The sequence below is a fragment of the Echeneis naucrates genome, chromosome 16, assembly GCF_900963305.1.
Source record: "Echeneis naucrates chromosome 16, fEcheNa1.1, whole genome shotgun sequence".
NCBI classification, from domain to species: Eukaryota; Metazoa; Chordata; class Actinopteri; order Carangiformes; family Echeneidae; genus Echeneis; species Echeneis naucrates.
Window position 1 is genome coordinate 1,020,991 of NC_042526.1, and position 20,734 is coordinate 1,041,724.

Here is a 20,734-nt window from a genome sequence, read left to right on the forward strand (position 1 = left end):
TCTCCCGCTGCAGAATAACACAGAGAGAAAAGAAAAGAGGTGGTGCATGATGGGGAGGAGGGAGGATTAAAGGGAGGGGGGGGGTCTGGCTTTTGAAACAAGGCCTGGTGCAGATGTATGGAGCAGGAGGATTAGTTCTGTGGGTGTCGGCGACATTCACCCAGCTCTCCTTTCGCCGTGGCTCTCTGTGGCTCCCAGCAGCCTCGGGGTGGTTAGCAGGGAGCCGGCGTGCCAACGGGGCCCTGACAATGGAAGAGCGACCCGAGGATGTGATAGGGGAGCTAATGTCACCCCATCTGACCAGCAGACGGGTGGTTGGGTGGAGGTGATGGAGCAATAAGGCTGTCCATCCACCTTCAATCTGTCCACATGTGACAACAAATCAGTTTCAGACGTCCTCTGATCCGTCACGAGTATAAAAGTCTGTCACTCCGATATGGTGACCAGAAACATTTCAGAGTTCTTGATGTGGTCAGTGGAAGACGGGGGAAAGAAAAACAGCCTAAAGGTGTAGCCCCGCCCCTAACCCCTCCCCTTTCCCTCTAAACGGAGCGTCATTTAAAACAACATCATGTTGTGTTGAAGACTGTAAACTGGAGACATCAGATGAAACGCAGGTTTTATTTTACACAAAATCCACGATAGAATATAAAAGTAGCATTTATGGAGGCCAGCCACGTCGTTGTCACTGTAACCGTGATAATATTTCCCCTTTCTTTCACTTTGACGTGGAGATTTATCACTTCCTGATCCTGATGGATCATCCAGCGCTGAAAAAGCGGAGAAGCACTCACTCTCAGAGTGCATTGTGGAAGGAATGCCATTGAATTTGGTGGTTTTTTTGTTTTGTTTTTTTTCATGCACCAGCCTCTTTTGTGTGCAGACTATGGAAGTCCATTGTGCGGGCAGACACCCTGAGAAAAGGGGCGAGCTTGGAGCCGTTGTCTGCTGCTGTTTCTGCGGCGCTCGGGCCCTCAAAAAAGGGCCCTGAATGAAGCTCCGCCATCGGAAGCAGCCGGCCCGAACCAGGAGACAATGCCACCGGGCAACTTTGAAGGCCAGCAACAATTAAAAATGCAGCTTCGCTATATTAATTATGCATTCATGCTTTTGTCTTGGCTTTTTCTTGGGGATGGGACGGGGCGACGGGGGGGGGGGGGTTCAACATTCAACAGGTCTGAGGCAAAGAGAGAGATTACAGTGAAACAACAACACATGCAAATGCTTCTTCAAACGCTGCTGTTGGAATTACAGACATTTACAGAAACTCACCTAATAAAGCCAAACTTTGCTTCAGTGAAAAGACAATAAAACGGTTCAGTTTGGCGAAACTCAGGGTTTCATCTCGGAGTGCATGTTGCTAGGAAACTCGAAGTTACAGCTCGGAGTTGTACTTTGCAGCAGGCTCTTTTTCTTTGAGGCCTTTCTCTCTCCTCCTCGCTTGCAGGCAGGACACACATAAAGCAGCTTTCTGAAGCCATTGAGGTGAATTTCTGCTGGCTGCCGGCTCTGTCAGGTGGCTCTGTTGTGCTCAGAGCCGCCAGCAAATGGCTGCTTTTGCACCAGCGGGAAGGTTTATTCAGAAAAAGCCAACAACGCTTTGAAAAATGGTTCTGCTCGGGGCGGGGTGGGGCTGACGGAGATTCAGGCCTCGTTTACAACCACATCCATCACACTGAGAATGTGGAATCGCAGAGTCTCCCTCTGCTGGTCGAGAGAGCTTTCACATTGGTGAAGTTAGGCCGTCAATAATGTCTGAAAAGAAATGAAACAAGTATTCTGGACACTTGGGGAAGAGATGAGGATCATGTCGGGCCAGATGGGATTTTGGTTGCTGAAATAAAAAGGATCATTAAATATGAACTATTTCATCCTCTCATCGTTGGAACAGACCACGTGGGACAGAGGTCCAGGCGACAGCACACCTGTGTGACGTCAGTTCAACACCCCCCGTCCGACCAGCAGGAAACAGCTGAACGGAGCGGTCAGCGGGAAAACAGGTTTCTGTGTCACCGGCAGCAAAAAACCAACAACCCAGATCGATTCTAATTAGCTTTAGGATGTTTGTGACAAACACAACTGGAGCAGATAGAGTCAGACAACTAGACAAAGCTGGAACACCTGCTGTGTACTGTTTAAAAGTCTAAGGACATAAAAAATGTACACACATCGATTCCACCTCCGACACACAATCTGATGAGACAAATTTAAGAGGCAGTTCGGGGTTCAGTGTCTTGCTTCTCTTTTAAAAGGGTTAGCATCAGTTTTGGCTAATTGTTCCTAATAAACACACAAACATCTGCATTGTTTGACTCTAATGGACTAAAATGACTTGGACCAAAGTTCCTGATCCATCACTTTTACTGTGAGGCTTCGAGTTTCCGCTTTGTGGCAGCAGGGCCGCTCTGAATTATGTTTCCTGTAAACTGACAAAATTACTTCAAGCTGCTGCAGCAACATTCGTACGACAAGTGGGGGGAGGTGGGGGTCAGAGGTCAGGTGTGTTGGCTGCAGGTTATTCCTCATGTGTTTTAAACACAAACAGGGCTGCAGCAACGAACAACTGAATGCAAAGCTCATTAGTGCGGCAGGAGAGAGTCAGAGATCGCTTATTTGGAGCGAACACAGAAGTGTCTCAACACATTCCTGCCTCTTTATGAAGGTGATCGGTGACCCCGTCTGTCCCAAAATAGAAAGTGTTTCCATTGTGTGCACATGTGTGTGTGTGCGCGCTTGGGGCTAATACAGCGCATATCGGACCTCTCCTCTCCTAAAAAGGAACTTGTCAGTTGAGAGACCACTTAGAGCTCTTATACTCTCGTCAGCGTGCAGATAAAAGTGAATTGGACCTGCTGTTTTCTGAAGCCTCCTCCAGTGGAGAGGCTGGAGAGCGCCGTTTTGTTTTCGCTGCTGGTATGCAGAGAGCGGCCCGGACGCACAAAGGCGCCAGTAATAACAGTTAATCTTCGCAAAGGTTCAATGGCTGCCAACCAACCAACCAACCAACCCAATGAGCCGGCCGCGATTCAGAGCCGGCCCAACAATGCCGACCAAACATCAAAGTCGGAGGCAGCGCAGAGCGGCCGGTTCCCATCACCTAAATCAACAGGGCCCGGGCAGAAAGTAAACACAGAGGTAACAGGAGTGTGTTTCCTGTCTGTCCCTGTTTTATTATGGACACATCTAATCCAGTTTCCGGGCCGTTGTGCAGATTGTCTCCTGAAATGATCAATTCACATCCCACAAAAAGAAATGAGAGAACTTGTCTTCATGTTTCCTCTGAAATCATTAGTCCCGACTCCACCGCTCAAGATGTTAGGTTGTGTTGAAGTCTATGGGAGAGAGTCCAGAGCAGGTCAGATTCACCTTCTCCAAATTTTAAAAAACCAAGACAGCCGACGGCCGCAGGTGATCATGAAGAAATAAAGGAGCAGCAGGTAGTTCTGTATTATAGTTCAATTAGTTTGAAGAGTAATGAAAGATCAGAAGAATCACCGTAAAAAAAGAAGAATATAGAAACACAAAAGAGAAATAAAACATCACACCAGTCCTCCACAGCTGAGCGGATCGGCCCGTGTGATCAATTTAACGGTTCAACGCTTTGTATCGTGACAGAAAAACCATGGGAGCTCAATGAGGATGGCCTGGGGGGTGTGAACCTGCTCCAGACCCTGACCTTTGACCTCCCTGACAAGGGGGGCTTATACAGTGAGTGTGGGGATGAAGGGGGGTGAGTGTTTAATGACCTCCGGTCTGATCTGCGTGATGTGACCTCAATCTATGTGTTGATGGGGGGGGGGGGGGGGGGGGGCAGATTATCACCAGCCTGCCGACACGACCGGTAAAAAGATGGTGATCTAATATCTGCAGTGGTCGTACTTTTTTTATTTCCTTTGTGTTGTTTTCTTCTTTTTCTGCGATCTGCTGCAGTAGAACTTAATCAAATTCTAATTTAAATGCAGCAAAAAGACCAATAACTGACAAAAAACTCATCTTTATATTCAAAACTTTTGATTTCCATTTAAAATCAATATATATTGTTAAGTTATCTTTTCGATAAATATTAATACAACATAAGAATAAATACATCAACATATTTATAAATTGTTTTATTTTACACACATTAAATGTGTGTAAGTTCACATTAATAAAAATAATAATTGGCAGCACCATGTGTGGAGGGTGGGGCTGCGGAGGACAAAGCTCCACACAAACCTTCTGTGGAAATAAAGGTTAAAAACATGCCAACAATACAAAAAACATTTATCTGATGTCCTGGAAAACGCCCTGGGAACTTTCCCTCCAGGGGTTTTTGTTGTTTTTTGTTGTTGTTGTTGTTCAATGGCCCGCTCTCTTTCCCACGTAACATCATCCGAGGGTGGGACCCGGTCTGAGCATCTGAAAGGATGTTTTCTGCAGCTTCTCCTCAGACTGTAAAAGGGGTCCTGACCTCAGCATCATTTCTTCCATTCGGGTGGACTCAGATGAAGAGATGAACAGTTTGACTGACGCTCTGAAACCAAAACCACAAAACAGGTCAGCGGTCTCGCACCAGCTGAGCAGCTCATCCAGTCTGACAGCTATTTATTCTGGAAGTTTGAGTTTGAAGTTGATTTTTCAAACTAAAATAAGCCCAAAAGATTCTACAAGGTGGGGAATGGAGGAAAAGTATGTTCTACAGTAGACTGTAAATAAAGATGGACGCCGTCTCTGTCACGTCACCCATAGGTTCATCTGTCGTCGCCATCTTGGCAGTGCCTAAGTCAAGCTGTAATCCTTAAAAATGTCAACCTTTGAGTTTTGTATTTCTAACTGCTCAGATAGTTGTCATGAAGGAATGGTTTTGGTTTCAGGCTGTTGACTTCATTTCTGCTGTAAAGTTGGACATTTTGACACGGAGGTCTACGGGGACCGACTCACTGCTGGCAGTCTGGAGGAAACCTGCAGCTCGAGGCAATTTTGTTCCACTTTGATGTCTCTTGTTGTATGTGAATAAAGTTTCTGCTTTTGGAGGGCGGACGTCTGATCACGGCACGATTCAAACCTGCTTCCATCGAAAAACACCCCGTCACCACATCCACTTCCTGTGCCAGGCGGCCGATCGATGGGTGGATGTTGCCCTCTGCCCGTCCTGCAGGATCAATACTCTGCTCAGGTCTGTGGGAACCTCACAACAGCTTTCTGCCCTGGGAACATTTTGTTGTGGGAAATGACTCGTAGTAAACAGGTGAAAGAGAAATGTGTCTCAGTGTCTGAGCGGGAGTTTTCCTCTGCAGATCATTTCAGGTCACGGAGACAAATCAGTGCAGTTTGGAGGAAAGTCACAGAAAACTGTTTGAAATTAAAAGCTGCCCCCTCAACCAAAAAAAAAAAAATCTCTGAATGGGTGCTCTGTGGGAGTAAAACTAATTTTATTAGCCCCCTTGGAAACATTCAGCCTAACAAGTGGAAAGCAGTTTCTGCATAAATTAAAGATAATCCAGAGTAAATTATGCAAATATATTCGCCCAGATAAAGGAGGGGGCGGTGCGGTCGTTTATTGTGAGGTTAAAAAATCTGAGCCAGTGGTTTAAACCGATCTGAGGGCCTGTGAGGGTGTCGCTGCCGTGAGGACAAACCATCATCTATAAATCACTCCGAGGCTCGATGAGCAAAACCAGAAACGGTGAAGTTTTCCTGCTGTAACACGATGAGCTCCTGCCTTCCAGGCAGCCATTAGTTCCACCTTGATTCCAAAAAAATCTCCCACATGCAGAGACTTGATCGTTTAAGTTAGAACAAAAAGTCAACGTGCAGTCAGGGTGAAGTGTTGTTGAGAGTTTTTGAAACTTGGCTGGACCAAAGAGCAGGAGCAAGCTGCTCAGTGCGACCACGACGGCGGCGTCCTGTTTCCCAGATCAGACTAATCAGGACCAAATCTGTAAACCTGGTTGCAGAAATGCTGCTGTTCTGAATGTTTCATTTTTAATTTTAAAGGATGCCAAAATAAAGCCACTCCGGTTTGTGATTTGTCTGTCAGCCATCTTGGTTCCTTGGAGAAACCCTATTTGGAAGAGAAGGTGGAGCTCACGGTAGCCCCGCCCCCTAACCCCTCCCCTGTCTCTCTAAATGAACAACACGTTGTATTTCAGACTGAGACCAGAAACTCATCAGGGAGGAGGAGGGACATTTTCCCATAGACTTCAACACCATCCGAATTCTTTTGACAGCCTTTACTGGTAGTTGTAATATCGACAGATATTCTCGCTGTCTCACTCTGAGACTCTTAAAAGTGGCCTCCCGGAGTGAATTGTGATTTCTGGGTCAGTGCTGATGCTTTGCTTTGGTCTCCATGTCAGAGCGAGGTGGAAGCTTCTCTCGGGGGTCAGGAGGTCAGGAGGTCAGCGGCCCTGTGAACTCCAGACAAAACAAAATGAGTCTTTGGGTGGCGTTATAATGACTCCCCGCCGTCACCAGCTGCTGCTCACACCGGCCACAAATCACCTGAGCACCGAAAACACAAGCTCGTCCGTTTGAACTCCGTCCGTTGGTGCTTCAAACTCTGAAATCTTTTTCTGACTCCAGAAACTGAATGATGCCATCAGACCGATCAGTGACCTCCTGTCTGTTTATTTCTGCTGAGTGAGCGTCCACATGGAATAAAAATAAAAAAGGTCAAGCCTCTGGTTTACAGCTTTAACCTCATTAGAAAAACTGGATTGAATTAACTAACACCCAAACAGATCACGTGACTCCTTCCTTTTTAAATTTCTGTTGTTTATATCTTCATATCTTCCTCCTTCTTTGCTTTAAAAGCAGGTTGTGTGTTGTGGTTGTGGTTGTTGTGGAGGAAGGGAGGCCGGTGTGGCTGCGGGGCTGTGGGCGGTGCACAGCTCCTCAGTCTGCCAGTCGTTGTGGAGGAGAGCGGACGGAGCGGAGCGGCGCACCGGGATCCGGGATCCGTAAACGAGACCAGAACCGAGTGAGAGACCGGCAGGAGCGGGGCAGCATGGAGCTCTAAAGGGGCAGAGGGTGCACCGGGACCTGCCCCCCTCCCCTTCCTACTCCTGAAGAAAGAAGCCCAGTTTTTATTTTGTTTATCTGCCTCATCGGAGGCCCCCCCCGCCCACCGAACGCCGACATGGAGACTCCGGGCTGGTGGCCGCGGCTGGCTGCTCTCTGCCTCCTCATGTGCCAACAAGGTAAGCTGCCCTGAAACCTGCAGATTTCTTCTCGTTTGATCAGATTTCATCTTTCATGGAGAATAATGATAATTAAACTTTGCGCCAACTTTGCGCTGATTGCGCAGCAGCTTCAGGTGCGCAGTTTGTGCGTAAACGCGCTGCGCGTCCTTGGAAAATGAATCCTCTTAGAAAAAAGACAAAAAACAAAAAGCAGATAGTTTGGACAGAACCGATGGTGCTTCCGGCTCTGGGTCTGGTTGGTGATCCGGATCCGCTGGACCGGGGCAGATTAAAACGTCACAAACGAGCCTCCAAAGCGGAGCTGTTGGACCAGCAGAAGGTCCACAGAAGGAAACAGAGCTAATCCTTTAACCACCTGAGAACCTGCACAGCTTCAGAATCCGGATTTCCAGGCCTGAGGAGGCTGCTTGTTGTTGTTCAGTTGTGTTTTTGTGTTGTTGGACTGGGGGGTTCTCTTTGGGGGGTAAAGCTGGCCTGTTTGGACCGACCTCTGACTGTTTCCATCCAGCTGAGTGTCATTCATGTCTGTCAGCAGCAGACTTCATGCTCCGTTCTCCATTAATCAGAAATGTGACCTCTGAAGTTTTAAATATGAGCGAATGAATAACTCGTTTGATAACTCATCACCGTATTTAAGCAAAAATACCAAACATGTAACAGTTCCAGTGTACTGCTTTGTGTCGTTGACAGAATAATTAGATGATTTGTTTGTTAACTGAGTCATCTGCTTTGCAGTTGTTTACAGCTAATACTACGTAGTCAGCGTTAACAGCTGTTTCCTGTCCAGGTTTTGGAAAACCACCGTGTGCATTCAATATGGCCGCCAACATGAGCTGGGCAGACCGGGCTGAGGCTAGCTGGTTAGCATGCTACCTTCAGTGGAAAGCAAATGTTTTCTTTCAGCATTGGAGAGTTTCACGTAGCTGAGTCTGTTCAGCCGCCGAGAGAAGAATTCTATAAAAGGTTCACACAGAACTACACCGACTTCTGCTTCATGTTGGCTCAAAGGTTGAAGGTTCAAAGGTCAACATGAAGTTCAGTTACTACGTCAAAAATCAGTTTTGGTGAATTCAGTGGGGAATATTGTGATTGTTGTTGGAAATGAAGCTCTGAGGGACGGCTGGTGGGCTTTGGCCACATGAAGAACGTTTGCAGGAGCTTTTAGGAGTCAGGGCAGATAATCAGGATTTGTCACCGTAAGTCCGTTGGGGGGGTTTCTAACTCCTCTGCTCCGGCTCGCCCTCCCAGCCTGACGGTACCGTCGCAGCGTGCCAGAGAGGACACTGATCTGCTTGGCTGAATCTTTTCGGAGAGGGGTGGATGGGGGGATGCAGACGTGAAACAAAGATTGGTGTGTGTGTGCCGGTTGGAGCCAGCTTTAGCTGAAGAGATGTGAAACCTTTTGTAGCCGGGCCAGCCGAGCCTGGATCTGTGCTGCTGGACGGTTCGGTACCTGCAGAAAGGAAAACCCCCCAGGCTCCTTCACGCCTCCTCCCTTTTCATTTGGGCTGGTTGTTTTTGATGAAATGTTGTGGCACAAAGGGGGGGGGGGGCTGAGGAAACAGCGCAGGAATGGTTGATGTTGGAAGAAAAGACACATAAGGAGAAAACTCCCAACACCATCTGTGCTCCCAGAAGATATTTTGTGAATGGGCAGTGCCAGTCGGGCCCGGCCCTCCGTCTGGACTCAGGGAGTCTCCGGGCCTCTTGTTGTCTAACAGGGAGTCTGCAGACAGATGGCCGTCACAGTCAGGCAGCCTGTCAATCAAACACACACACACAGATGCTCAAATTTCTATGAAAGCTATAACAAAAAAACCTTTACATCAAATGCTTTTGGAGAAATATTTCCTCTCAGCTGTGTGTTTCAATCCTGCGTCTGATTGTGCGTCCATGTGTATGCAGGTTGTGTTGTGATTCAACAGAACAAATCTTCCAAAGGTGTTTGGAAGATATTTAGAAATTACTGGTCATGTTTCCTCTCCTGGATTTCCTGGCACAATGAGAGGAACCTGCTCGCCATCGTCATGGTGTCGTGTGTGACGTTTGACGTTTCCTGTCCGTGTCATGTTTATCATGTTACTCATCAGTATTACTTCATAGAGTTGATTTATATCATTTCATTAAAAGATGCAGCACTTTATTATTTCACATTAAATATATATTTTAAGTGTAAGTGCAGCATTTATTTACACCCCCGTTCAGTGTGGAATACTTTGGTTCCCACCTGCCGTTGTTTACGGGGGACCGGTGAGAAAGTGACGGTCTTTGTTGTGAAGCTGAACTGTCACACTGTCACAGCTGTCCAGATAATGTTGTCCTTTTGGAACCACATTCAAGCTTTTCCTGGTTTTTGAAAAATGTCACCAAAGAATTCAAAAAACAAGAGAAAAATAAAAACATGAAGTTGTTCCTGACAACAAACAGCTGATCCCGTTCAATTTGAGTGTCCGAGCAGCTGATGGACTGAGCCAATGGGAGCGTCGGATGTAGAGATGTGACTCCACGTCAAATCCAAAACTTATCTCACTTTATTCATGTTGGCAGTAAATGTCAAACAAACAGAACAGGCTTTGTTAAAGAGAGCCAGTTTTTTTTTTTTTTTTTTTTTATCCACTTGTGTGGGATTTTTGGATAAAATAGAAAAAGTGATGATGAATTCACAAAGAAACTAAAGTCTTAAATATAATTTGTTTACTGTTGAAAGTGATATCAGTAATTTACCTGCAGCAGCATGGAAGCAAATAATTAGAAAAATATCAGCTGAATATATTTCATCCTTCTGATCGTAATCATTCAGAATATTTTGGTAATGATTTGCCTCGCAGGAGATAAACAAACTATAGCTGAGTGATCTTTTTTCGTTTTTGGTGTTAAAGCGTGTCAGTCGTGTTTTTCTCCAATTTAATCCAGTTCAACTTCAAATTTAGGATCAATACATTTTCTATCCTCATTTAAATTCAGTTTGTCATTTGGGAAGGACACAAACAGGACGGCGACCTCAGACGACCTCGTCTTTCTTCGGCCTTTCCTCTCCTCCACATTCATGTCTTTATTTCCTCCTGTTTCCCACCGTCCCTCCTCTCTCTCGCTCTCTGTCGTTTCTTTCCCGTATGTTATCCCTCCATCTCTGTCCAGCTTCGGCTTGGGCAGACGTCCCTCGCTGCCGCACTGCTCGTTTGGAGGAAGAAGAAGAAGAAGAAGAGGAAAAAGGGAAGCAGATTTCCAGTCATGGCAGCCGGGGGTATTTGATGACCAGATTAGTGGGTATTAGGCTTAACAGCATTCACTCAGGCGTGCACAGGGGCCACCGGTTTGAATCCTCCAGAATCGCCCCTCTTTTTCTCTGCGTTGGCCCTTTGCTGAATGCGGGCCGGGGTTACGTGGGGAAACAACCCGTCGGGTCCTCGGCGGAGGTCAGGCGAGGAGGCCCGTCCAGCCTCCCAAGGCCCGGCTCGGTGAATTATGCTGTCAGAGGGGAGATTTGTTTTGTAACAGTAGGAAAAGGGGCAACTGCAGAAGGAAGGGAGGTGCAGAGGGGGTAGGTTGGTGGTGGAAGGGCAGGGTGGGGTGCAGAGCAACAGAGGAAAAAAAGAAGAAGGGGGGGCGCCATTTAAGCGTGACGCACGATGGCACTACGATTTGTCCCAGTGGCGGTGGCAGTGAGGAGGAGAGGACGCCGTCACACTGTGAAGCTGGAGCAGAAGTGTGGGAGCGCAGTGTGTTAGCAGGACAGTGGACACACACACACATTCTTCCTGCGACACATCGAGGTTGGAGGCCTCACAGAGCGATGGAGCGCAGGTTAAGCAGCACTCCTGCCTTCATTAGTCTTCGTTAACATCCCCGTCCTCGTCCCCCCTCCCCCGCTGTGTGTCCCCCATCCCTGTTCTCAGGCCTCCGTCCCCCCCGAGCCCTGTAAAAAAACACCCGTCCGGGGTTAAGTCTAGATGGTTTTCTGGTGAATAACGTCTGGTCGGACAGAACACCTTAACTTTTCCGCTGAAGGTATGTTTCTCCTGAGCTAAGGTCGTCAGCTAAGGGTCTTCTTTCAAAGCTCTGACGGAAAAAAGTGTTCGCAGCAGTTTGCAGCGATTTGCAGCGGTTGAAGACGGAAGTTTGTTTTGGAACATTAGCTATATTTTCAGGGTTTGATTTTGAAGCAATGACCAATAAGAGAGTAGCTGGAGTGATCCAATTCCAAAAGATTAAAATATGTAAGCTCCTCGTTGTATCAAACTTTAAATATTTAAGCAAACATCTTAAAAAGCGACTGTACTGAAGCAACTATCAATTATTTTAAGGACACTTGGATGAATTTCAGACTGTGAGGCTGATGAATAAATAAATCTTTTTGACCCCATGAGAACATAAACATAAATTTTTAAAAAAGCCAATAAAGCTGAGCCTTCTGTTATTTATTTATTTATTATTTACGATTTTAATCTATCACATCCAAATATGGATTAACTGTGAGTGTTTTCGTTGGAAGATGAGATCTTGAACCGGTTTCGTGTTGCCGTCACATCTTTGGACTAAAATTGACAGCGTTTCGTCGTCACGTGTGTCCACCTCTACAGCCTAAATAAGAGTTTTGGTCCCTGCAGCTGATTTCCTGACTGAGTGACTGAATGTTGGTGAATTTCTATGTAGCTCACCAGAGAAAGTGAAATAATGATACGGGGATTTTTTTTGCAGTGCGTCGTCTTTTCCCCCTTTTCGATTCATCTCTTTCACAACTTGTGTTGTTGCTGCTGCAGATCCTCCGTCATCCTGTTGTCCCACATTTGTCCCCCTTTTTCCAGCCTTCATCCCTCTACTGTCCACGTCCCCCTCCCTCCTCCTCCTCCTCATCCTCCCCCTCTGAATGTTTTTAATCCGCCTCCTCATTTGTCTCCCCTCTGGTTTTTTCGGGGGGCTAAGGGGTGTCGAGGGTGGGCTTTCTTTTTTTTTTTTTCTGGTTAGACAACCATCTTGTCTTTACTGGTGTCCTCCTGGCAGCTCTCCTCTTCCTCCTCCTCCTCCTCCTCGCTGCTCTGGAAGCTGTAATGGATGACGGGGCAGATCCGGGTGGCCCACAGCGCCTCTGAAAGAGGGAGGGGTGGTTGGTGGTTGGTTGTTGGGGCAGGGGGGGACTCACACCGGAGCCCATTGCAGAGCAGAATAAGCGGAGCCCCTGTAGAGTAGCTGGTGGAGAGCCATTTGATTTGTCCTCCACTTTTCCTCCTTGTTTTCAGCCTGCCTGTGAGTGTGTGGTCCTCTTCGATCCTGGACATTTCGATGGCCCTTGTCTGAATGCGAAATCCTAAAGAAAGTGATGCAGAAAAAGGCCAGCGATAAAAGGCCAGCGCCGAGGACGCGGGTCGGTCAAAGTCCTCCTCGGCTAAAAGGCCCGATTCGCTCCATTTTCCTCCCCATTCAGGGGATCTAAGCAGGTGAACGTGGAGGAGCTTTAGGCAGATGTTGGTGTGCACAAAAGGATTCAATGGGCCTCAACAAGGCTTTTCACGTATTTACAGAACATTTACATTTCAGGCATTAGTCTGATCCTCTTATCCAGATCAGCCTCCTTTGAGGGCAGCGTCAGAATGAGCTTAAATTCCTCGATTGCCAGCGTCACATGCGAACGGAGGCGGGGGGTCGAGCCGAACAGCATCGTGTCAGCACTTTAAAGAAGAGCGAGAAACGCTGGACAAGAACATTTTATTGACTTTGTGGGTATAAAAACACTTAAACAGTTAAACTTCTTACATGATTGTCCCATTAGAATCCTGTTTGTGTCCAGTATTAACGCTCCTTTAGCTCCAGTTTGGTCTGCACCATCTCCAGATATAAAGTAGGAGCCTCTTTAGCTGCCATCGCTCCACTTTCCTCCACATCTGACTGTCTCAGCTCGGTGCGACATAACGTCACTTTACTGTTGGACACCATTTAAAGCCAACATCCAAAACAGCTTGAGCTGGAGACGGGACTTCGGATGAAGTTGTGTCAGAGTCGCTTTAGCCCGACCTTTGAATGTCTGTGCCAGATTCTGCTCTTCAGATAGTTCAATCTGAAAGGAAAGTTTGTGCTTACGAACCGTAGACGGTTGCCTCTGCTGACCGGTTTCTGACCTGCTGTATTTAAACCTCCAGAACAAAAACCAAAGTCAGAAAAATGCCAGAATGATCAGCTGGTTATTTTTCTGTCATCTAATTGTTTTTTTTATCTTCAGGCGAGATTCTCTGAAACGACTTCACTGAATCTGCCTGATTGTCGAAGCCATTCATGCTCAGATTCAGATCGATCCGTCCCCTTTAATTCCCTCCAAACATCTGGGTGGAGCGATCCGTCTCAATATTATCACACAGTCAACAGATATTAATGAGCCGCTTCATCATTAATTTTGTTTTTCTCTGATGGCTGTAAAGATGAAAAAATTTGAATTACAAAAAAAGGTGATTTTAGAAAATAAAATATCTTTTGTAGTCTGATAATGACGACAAGGGGATGTCACAGTTTACATTACAAACTGTGGGGGGGCAGCAGAAGTGTGTCAAGGTTAAAGGAAGACAAAGTGTAAAATCCATTATTTCTTCTTCCCATCCCCCGCTGCTAATTTCAATTAGGTCATCCCTCAAAATAGTGCCACGTCCCAAAGGCAGCATCACAAAACGTCTGCCCGTTAATGAGCCGGTGAACGCGCTGCTGCCGATGTGCGGGTGGAAGGTGTCAGAGAGGTCAAAGGTCATTTGGACACAGGACTCGCCCTGTGAAGAGACGCTCTAAACTGAGATGGCCGTTTCCCCTAAAAATATGGCAGAGTTCAGGTTCGGTCTCTAAACCTGGACATGAAATCTTGACTTGGGGGCGTGGCTGGGGGCGTGGCTGAGGGCAGTGACTGCGTTGTTGTGACATCACAAAATCCCAGAAGTCCTGACAGCTGGTTTTAAGGTTCAGTTTCTGAATCCAGACTGTGCAGGTTTCTCTGGACGGGGACCTTTGAGACTTGAAGTGGATTAATAGAACCTGGAGCTGATCCAGGATCAGAGACCAGCTGGAGCTTTAACAAGAAGTTTTATCTTACTCATAAAGTCCAACTTGAACATCAGCATCCAAAGAGCTCGTTTGTTTAACTTGTTTTCTCTCGTTCACTGTTGAACAATCTGCACCAGTTATTTACATTGCAGTAAAAATAGGCCTGGGTTTTAGACTCGGCTGGGATTGGCCAGGATCGCAGCTTTTTCTTCTGTTCACTGCCTGCTCTCCCCCGTTGGCAGCTGGCAAATACTACATGACTTGAATGCAGCATCTCAGTCCCCAAATTCATTCAGGAAATAATCTTTTAACGACGTCTTCTGACGGGCGGCATTGAAACATCGGGCTCATCTTAAGCTCGGGCTGAATGAAACCCAGAAATGTAACATCCACACACACACACACACTTCCTCTCTCATTGTCCTTCCTGTGGGATACAGCGTTGGCACCCTTCTTCGTCCATTCAGCTGTGGTGTTTGATTAAGTTGTTTTTCTGTTAGAGGAGCTTTTCTCTGGGACTCTGACAAACTGTTTCGTCACTGTGTGTACGATTAGATTAGAAACACGTCTGCTGGAACCAGGACGACTTCTGCTGCTTGGAACAGATGAGGGATGAAATGTAGGTGATGGAGGCGTTGGCTCTGGTGAGCTGGAAAACACATCGCGTCCTTTCTGTTTGCAGATTTTTACTGCTGGACCCAAAATCATAAAAGTTTGCAGGGTATATTTTTGGAATAATCAATAAAAGCTGTTTGATGAATACTTCGGTGCGATGAAGTGCAGCGTCGCCTCGACTTTCCTCACATTGATGCTCACTGCCGTTTTTTTCAGCCTCATCTAGAGTTAAATGCAACATGTGATTAATAAGAGCTAAAGTCCAACAGGTCACGTGCTGCCGATAAATCATTATTTATGTTCGAACAGTCTCAGGCAGCAAAAAGGTTTTAGATAAATAAAGCCTTCGGCTTCCTCTTTAAATCTTCCTCGTCCTGTAAACAAGAGGTATGGGAGCTCTTTGTTTAAAACTCCCGGCGGCTCTCTGAGTGTTTGAGCTGCTGGCTGCTGAGATAGCGACCGGCAGACCAACAGAGTTTCAGATGGTTGAAGGTTGAATAGGTGTCGGCCTGAGGTACGCTCTTCTCGTTGCATTTAAATCTAGATGAGGCTGAAAAAAACGGCAGTGAGCGTCAATGTGAGGAAAGTCGAGGCGACGCTGCTCGGCCTCGAGACGAGCGGAGACGACATCTGCTGTCGTTTGTTAAAGATCGGCAGCTGAAAAGTTCCCAAAAGCTGTTAAAATTTCTGCCATTTAATCAGAAAGGAATAACTAAAATCCTGCAAATGAACGTCTTTCTGCTTCTGTTCCTCCAGACTTAAAGATCTGGTCCAATATTCGTGCTCCCCAGATGACGAGCCGTCAGGATCAGGATCAGGATGTCATGATGTGAAGTTGACTGAGACAGAATAGATCAGAGAATAAAACAGCGTAAACAAACATGGAGGCCGACTGCATGAATGATGGAAACAGTAGACACAAAGCTGTATTATTCATTATTCACCCCCCCGACGCACACACACAGACACACACACTGCTGTCAGACTTCAGTTCAGCGGAGATGCTGACCAGACACACACACACACACACACACACACACAGGAGGCCGACCTGTGAGCTTCATGGCTGTGACGTGTCATGTTCTCAGCTGTGACAGTCATGTTTTGTCCTCACGGGCCACCGTACCCTCAGTCAAATCAAACTTTATTAGCACTTTTCATGCAAGCAAACACAAAATGCATGAAGCTAAAAAATACCAGGCGTCTTCTCCTTTCCTGTCAGATCTCCGTCAGCAGCTTCTCCACCTCCTTTTAAGGCCGTCCGACTCGCACTGGAGATAATCTGCTGCTTTTGTTCTTTGCCATTTATAGTTAACAGTTGTCAGGTAGATTGGACGCCTGCAGCGCTGAGACTTCCTGTTGGCGGAGAGGTCAAATCCTTCACACTGAGGACATTCTGTCCCCCAGAGACAGACCAAAAACGAATAATGAAGTCTATGGGAAAATGAGTTTCTGGTCTGTCTTCAGTACAACATGATGTTCATTTAGAGGGAAGGGGAGGGGTTAGGGGGTGGGGCTACTGTGTGACTGACAGACTGAACCACCCGATCAGGAGAGATTCCCAAGCAGGTCAGAGCCACCTTTTCCAAAACCAAGATGGCTGACAGAGACCTCTAGGGAGAAACTCCTCAGTCTGATTATCCAGATAATGAAGATTTCCATCCAGTCCGTCCACATCGAAGGGTGACGGAGGTGTAATGGATCATTTCTCTCCTCATCTCTTTAACACTTTAAATCCTCAGCCTGTATCTGGGAAACGTTCGGTTAAACAGACCACACTGGTGCTGCCAACAGATTAACCTGCTCCATCCCTGCCCCCCCTCCACCCCACCCCTGGCATCAGGGGCAGGGATTCGGGTGGATGTTACAGGAGGGGGGGGGGTGTCACACATTCTGGCGTGGGCACCGGTTCTCACCCCCCCAGCCCTGTGGACGCCCCGGCTCTCCCAGGGCTCGGCTAATCCTCTTATTCAGCGTCCGGCTGGAGGCAGCGAGGCTCCCACAGACCGGAGCGCCGACTCGGCCGCTCTCTGCTGAATAAACACACTGACACAGTTGTGGTCTTTTTCTGAGCACAGACGCCGAGCAAGAGTTCCCCATAGAATCTATTCTACTCATTCACTCTTTTCCAGTAGAAAGCATCCACCCCCCCCCAATCCTGCCCTCCCTTCTGCCCTCAAGACCTGAATTTACTGCCCCCCCTCCTCAAGTGCCCTCCCATCTTCACTTCCTCTCCTCTGTTCGACTTTAATCAGCTTTTCTTCTCCCTCAGTTTCATTTCTCCGATAATTCAGATGGTCCACGCGGATCAGGGGGCAAATATTCCCAATAACCCTCCACGATTCCCGACCACACAGAATAATTCATCAAAAATAACGGAGAGTGATTCCAATTTAAGTGAAAGCTCCCTACTTTTAACGATAAATAAAACTTTTTTTTTTTTTTTTTGACCCCTTTCCTCCCCATCAGGAAAACCTGGAGATAAACACATTTCTGTGCAAATAGCAAATAAAGATTTACTTTAGTTATTGGACACAGCTGCAGGATCAGTCAGATATCGTCATGTTAATCAATAAAAACAGACTATAATCGCACTGTGAAGTTCAGTGCTGAAGCAGTGGGGCATCATGGGAGTTGTTGGCGTCAGCTGGTTGTCAGATGTTTTTATCTGGCGTTTAAAGTCGGTCCGGTTTTTGTGATGATGCAACGACCTGGAAATGTTAGAGCTGTTGAGATATTTGAATCTCAGGTAACACTGAATTAAAGATCAGGTCAGAGAGACGAGAGCCGCCATCTTGTGCTCTGGGACGTTTCCTGTTTCCGTCCACAGATACGGCTGACGCATCAGATGTCCTCAGAAACTGAAACCTGCAGCGTTTGATGTGTCGGTCGATGTGGAGCAAACAGCTACAGACAGCTGGAGCACCATCAGGACAGAGTGCAGCGTGGCCTCATGTCAGAGCTGCTGTTTACACAGTCTGTTTCCATCTCCACCCAAACAGAGGTGGGAACAGACTGCTTCCTGTCGCCCTCCCCGAAGTTTGGAGAAATAGAATTGAATGAATAAATGATAAAGTAAACAAATGAGGGAAGAAAAGCTGTGAGACTTGACGGGAGCCAACTGAAGGTCTTTGGGCGTCAGTGCAGACTGCATATGATAAACTACATATCCCATCAGGCCCGGGAACGTCTGGGGCTCCACTCAGACAAGATTGGAAGTGTTAGCGGAGCGAGGGATATTTGAATGTCCTGTCTTTGAGGCCGACTTGTAATCCAATGGATGTTGGAATTGAACCCCCCCCAACCCCCCTACGGTGATAACAACCCTAAAACATCCAAATTTCTCTGCGCGAAATAAAAGCTTCTTGTCACTTGAACTTCCAGCCTTTGACCTTTCAACTAGAGGTCGCGACCCCACTGCAGCGGATTGAATAATGCCACCAGAGCGAGGTGACCGCCAAAGAAAACGAACGGCCATGATTGTGTCTTCACTGCCGCCGTGATGCGGCGGGAATATGCTGCAGTAAATCACGTTCACGGCGCTGCAAAGATTCCTGAGAAAGAGGCCGGGAGCGAGTTCAGGAGGTTTAGTTCCGGTTTGGCGCTCCGTCAGTCCAGAAACAGAAGGTCGGAGCCTCCTCGTCTGGATCTCCATCATGTTTCGATTCAGGGATTAAACTTTCCACACTTCAGTTGAGATGAAACGGAGAACTGGACTGAAGAACAAGGAACGCTCTGTTCGGCCTGCAGAACGCTTCACAGGAGAGAGTTCCAGACCTGGTCTCGTCTTTGGGTGCTGCGTGTGACGTCTTGTTGTTTCTTCTGTATATGTGGGTCACTTCAGGACCAGTTCACCTCGGAGTCCATTAAAAAAAATCTGATCCAGAAACAAATCCAGTTGCTCACTAAGATTTGTGTTGTGCAAAGGATTGTGGGTCGGACTTGAACCCGGGCCACGGTCTACCTGCTGGACTACGAGATTCATCTTCAAGCCTTCACTGACTGAAGTTAAAATCTGATGAAACGTTCGTATATTTCTGCAACGAAACAAAATGTGTTTTTAGTCGTAGAATTCAGAGTCATCAACAAACTTCCACTTCCTCCGACGAGCTTCTTTCACTGACAACCTGGAAAAAACACAACACAGTAACACAACTCTAACACACCAGACATCAAGATCTCACAGAGTCCTACAGCACATGCATGTCTATAACAAAAAAATAAAATAAGGTTCTTTTATTTTATTCATTAAATGGAAGATGCAATCACAAATAAAATTAAAAAAAACAATATAAAATAAATCAGAAATAATAGAAGTACTGCATCAATAATACAAAGTTCAGCAGTAATACAAAGACACATTCAGGATTCGTCCACCTGCTTTGATCTGCAGTAAATTAGGAGATGAGGAGTCCTGCTGTGTGGTGTTTATTCCCTCTGAGCTCGGGATGATAGCGGTCTGATCCAGGATTACGTGTTGACAGACGCTCGGGCCGGACCTGAATCTGCCCGCTTTAGAACCAGAGTAGCTGCTTCAGATTTACAGTTGAATGAAAAAGGAGATTTGGAAGTTCAGCTCTAACTGCGGCTTTAAAACGCAGATCGTTGACTTCACTTTACACATCAGGAGTGAAATGAAGTGAACTTCACACACAGAAGAATAAAATCTTCATAAAGTTTGGTTGATTCTGCGTTGATCATCAGAGCTTTATGATGAATTGAAGAGACGGTTGTGACAGTAACAACCCGAACAACACTGAGCGGCTGCCTCACACCGTCCTCAGCTCCTTGTTCTGAACGTCGCCGCAGCTCCAAAGATCGGACTCCTGCTGCCGGGACCAGAGCAGGAAGTTTTAATAAAGCGAATTTCCTCACTCATATCCTCACTCCACTTCCTCGTCGTGTCATGTGACCTCCCTTTGTCTCTCCGCCGGGCCCTCGGCGCTGTGTGATGGTAATGAGGTGTTGTTCTCCAGCAGCTCCACTTCATTAACGTGACAGATGCCTGACAGCCGCTCGGGTTAATGATGTCACCTCCTGACGGGCCGCCATTACGCACATGACTGAGAGCCGGAGCGGTCCGAGTCGAGCTCGGGCTAATTGTTCATCCCGGTCTCTTTGTTTTGAGCCAAACATCAGGCCGACACACTTCAGCTTCTGACCTCTCCTGTTTCAGGACACCAGGTCAGTCTGGAGGGTTCATCAGGAGTTTGGACCTGATTTGGGTGTCCAGGATCTGGACCAGGATCTGGACCAGGATCTGGGCCAGGATCTGGACCAGGATCTGGGCGGAGGACGGAGTCTTTTACTGAAGCAGACCTGGATCTGGGTCCATCCACCACACAGGTGGATGAGCAAGCCTGTTAAAAATATCAATGAGAGAGAGAGAGAGACTCCCGAAGGATGTAAAGTCTCGTTTTAGTTGACTTTGTGTCTGCGAGATGACAAATCTGACCTTTTTAGGCTGCAGTTTGTTTTGTGTCTTGAGATTTGGAAACCTTCAGGTTTTTGATTCATTTCCAGCAGCCAAATAAAAAACTCAACGTGACGAGCGAGGTCAGTTTAACGTCTGAAAGTCGTCTCTGAGTCGGACGGAGCCGGTGGCTGTTTTCAGCTGCTCACACTTTGAGTTGGTGCTCGTGGTTTTGTTTGGCAGCCGTTCAGTGAAACAGCGGAAGTTTGTGTGTGTGTGTGTGTGTGTGTGTGTGTGTGTGTGAGGCAGCACAGCAAATAAACTCAAACCATAAAAGCCTTTTAAGGTCTGACCCACTAATGAAACTGTCAGTTCAGGAATTTTAAACGTTTCTCTCACAGGTTTGATTGTGTAAAAACTTTTACAACCTTAAAGCAGCTAAAGCTTCAATCTGTGAGCTGTCATTCACATTTTATTAACCACAAAAATCTGCAACGCTCCGAGT

General features: G+C 46.9%; 1 protein-coding gene across 3 annotated transcripts in view; it reads left to right on the plus strand.

Annotated features, from left to right (window-relative positions):
• The first annotated feature begins 6,838 nt into the window (after positions 1 to 6,838).
• The window catches only part of ptprz1a (protein tyrosine phosphatase receptor type Z1a), a 43,659-nt gene continuing 29,763 nt past the window's right edge, over positions 6,839 to 20,734 (plus strand). For all 3 annotated transcript variants that reach the window (XM_029522657.1, XM_029522659.1, XM_029522658.1), the window contains exon 1: positions 6,839 to 7,181. In XM_029522657.1, the coding sequence (XP_029378517.1) occupies positions 7,121 to 7,181 (61 nt within the window). In that variant the 5' untranslated portion in view covers positions 6,839 to 7,120. The remainder of the gene's footprint in view (positions 7,182 to 20,734) is intronic.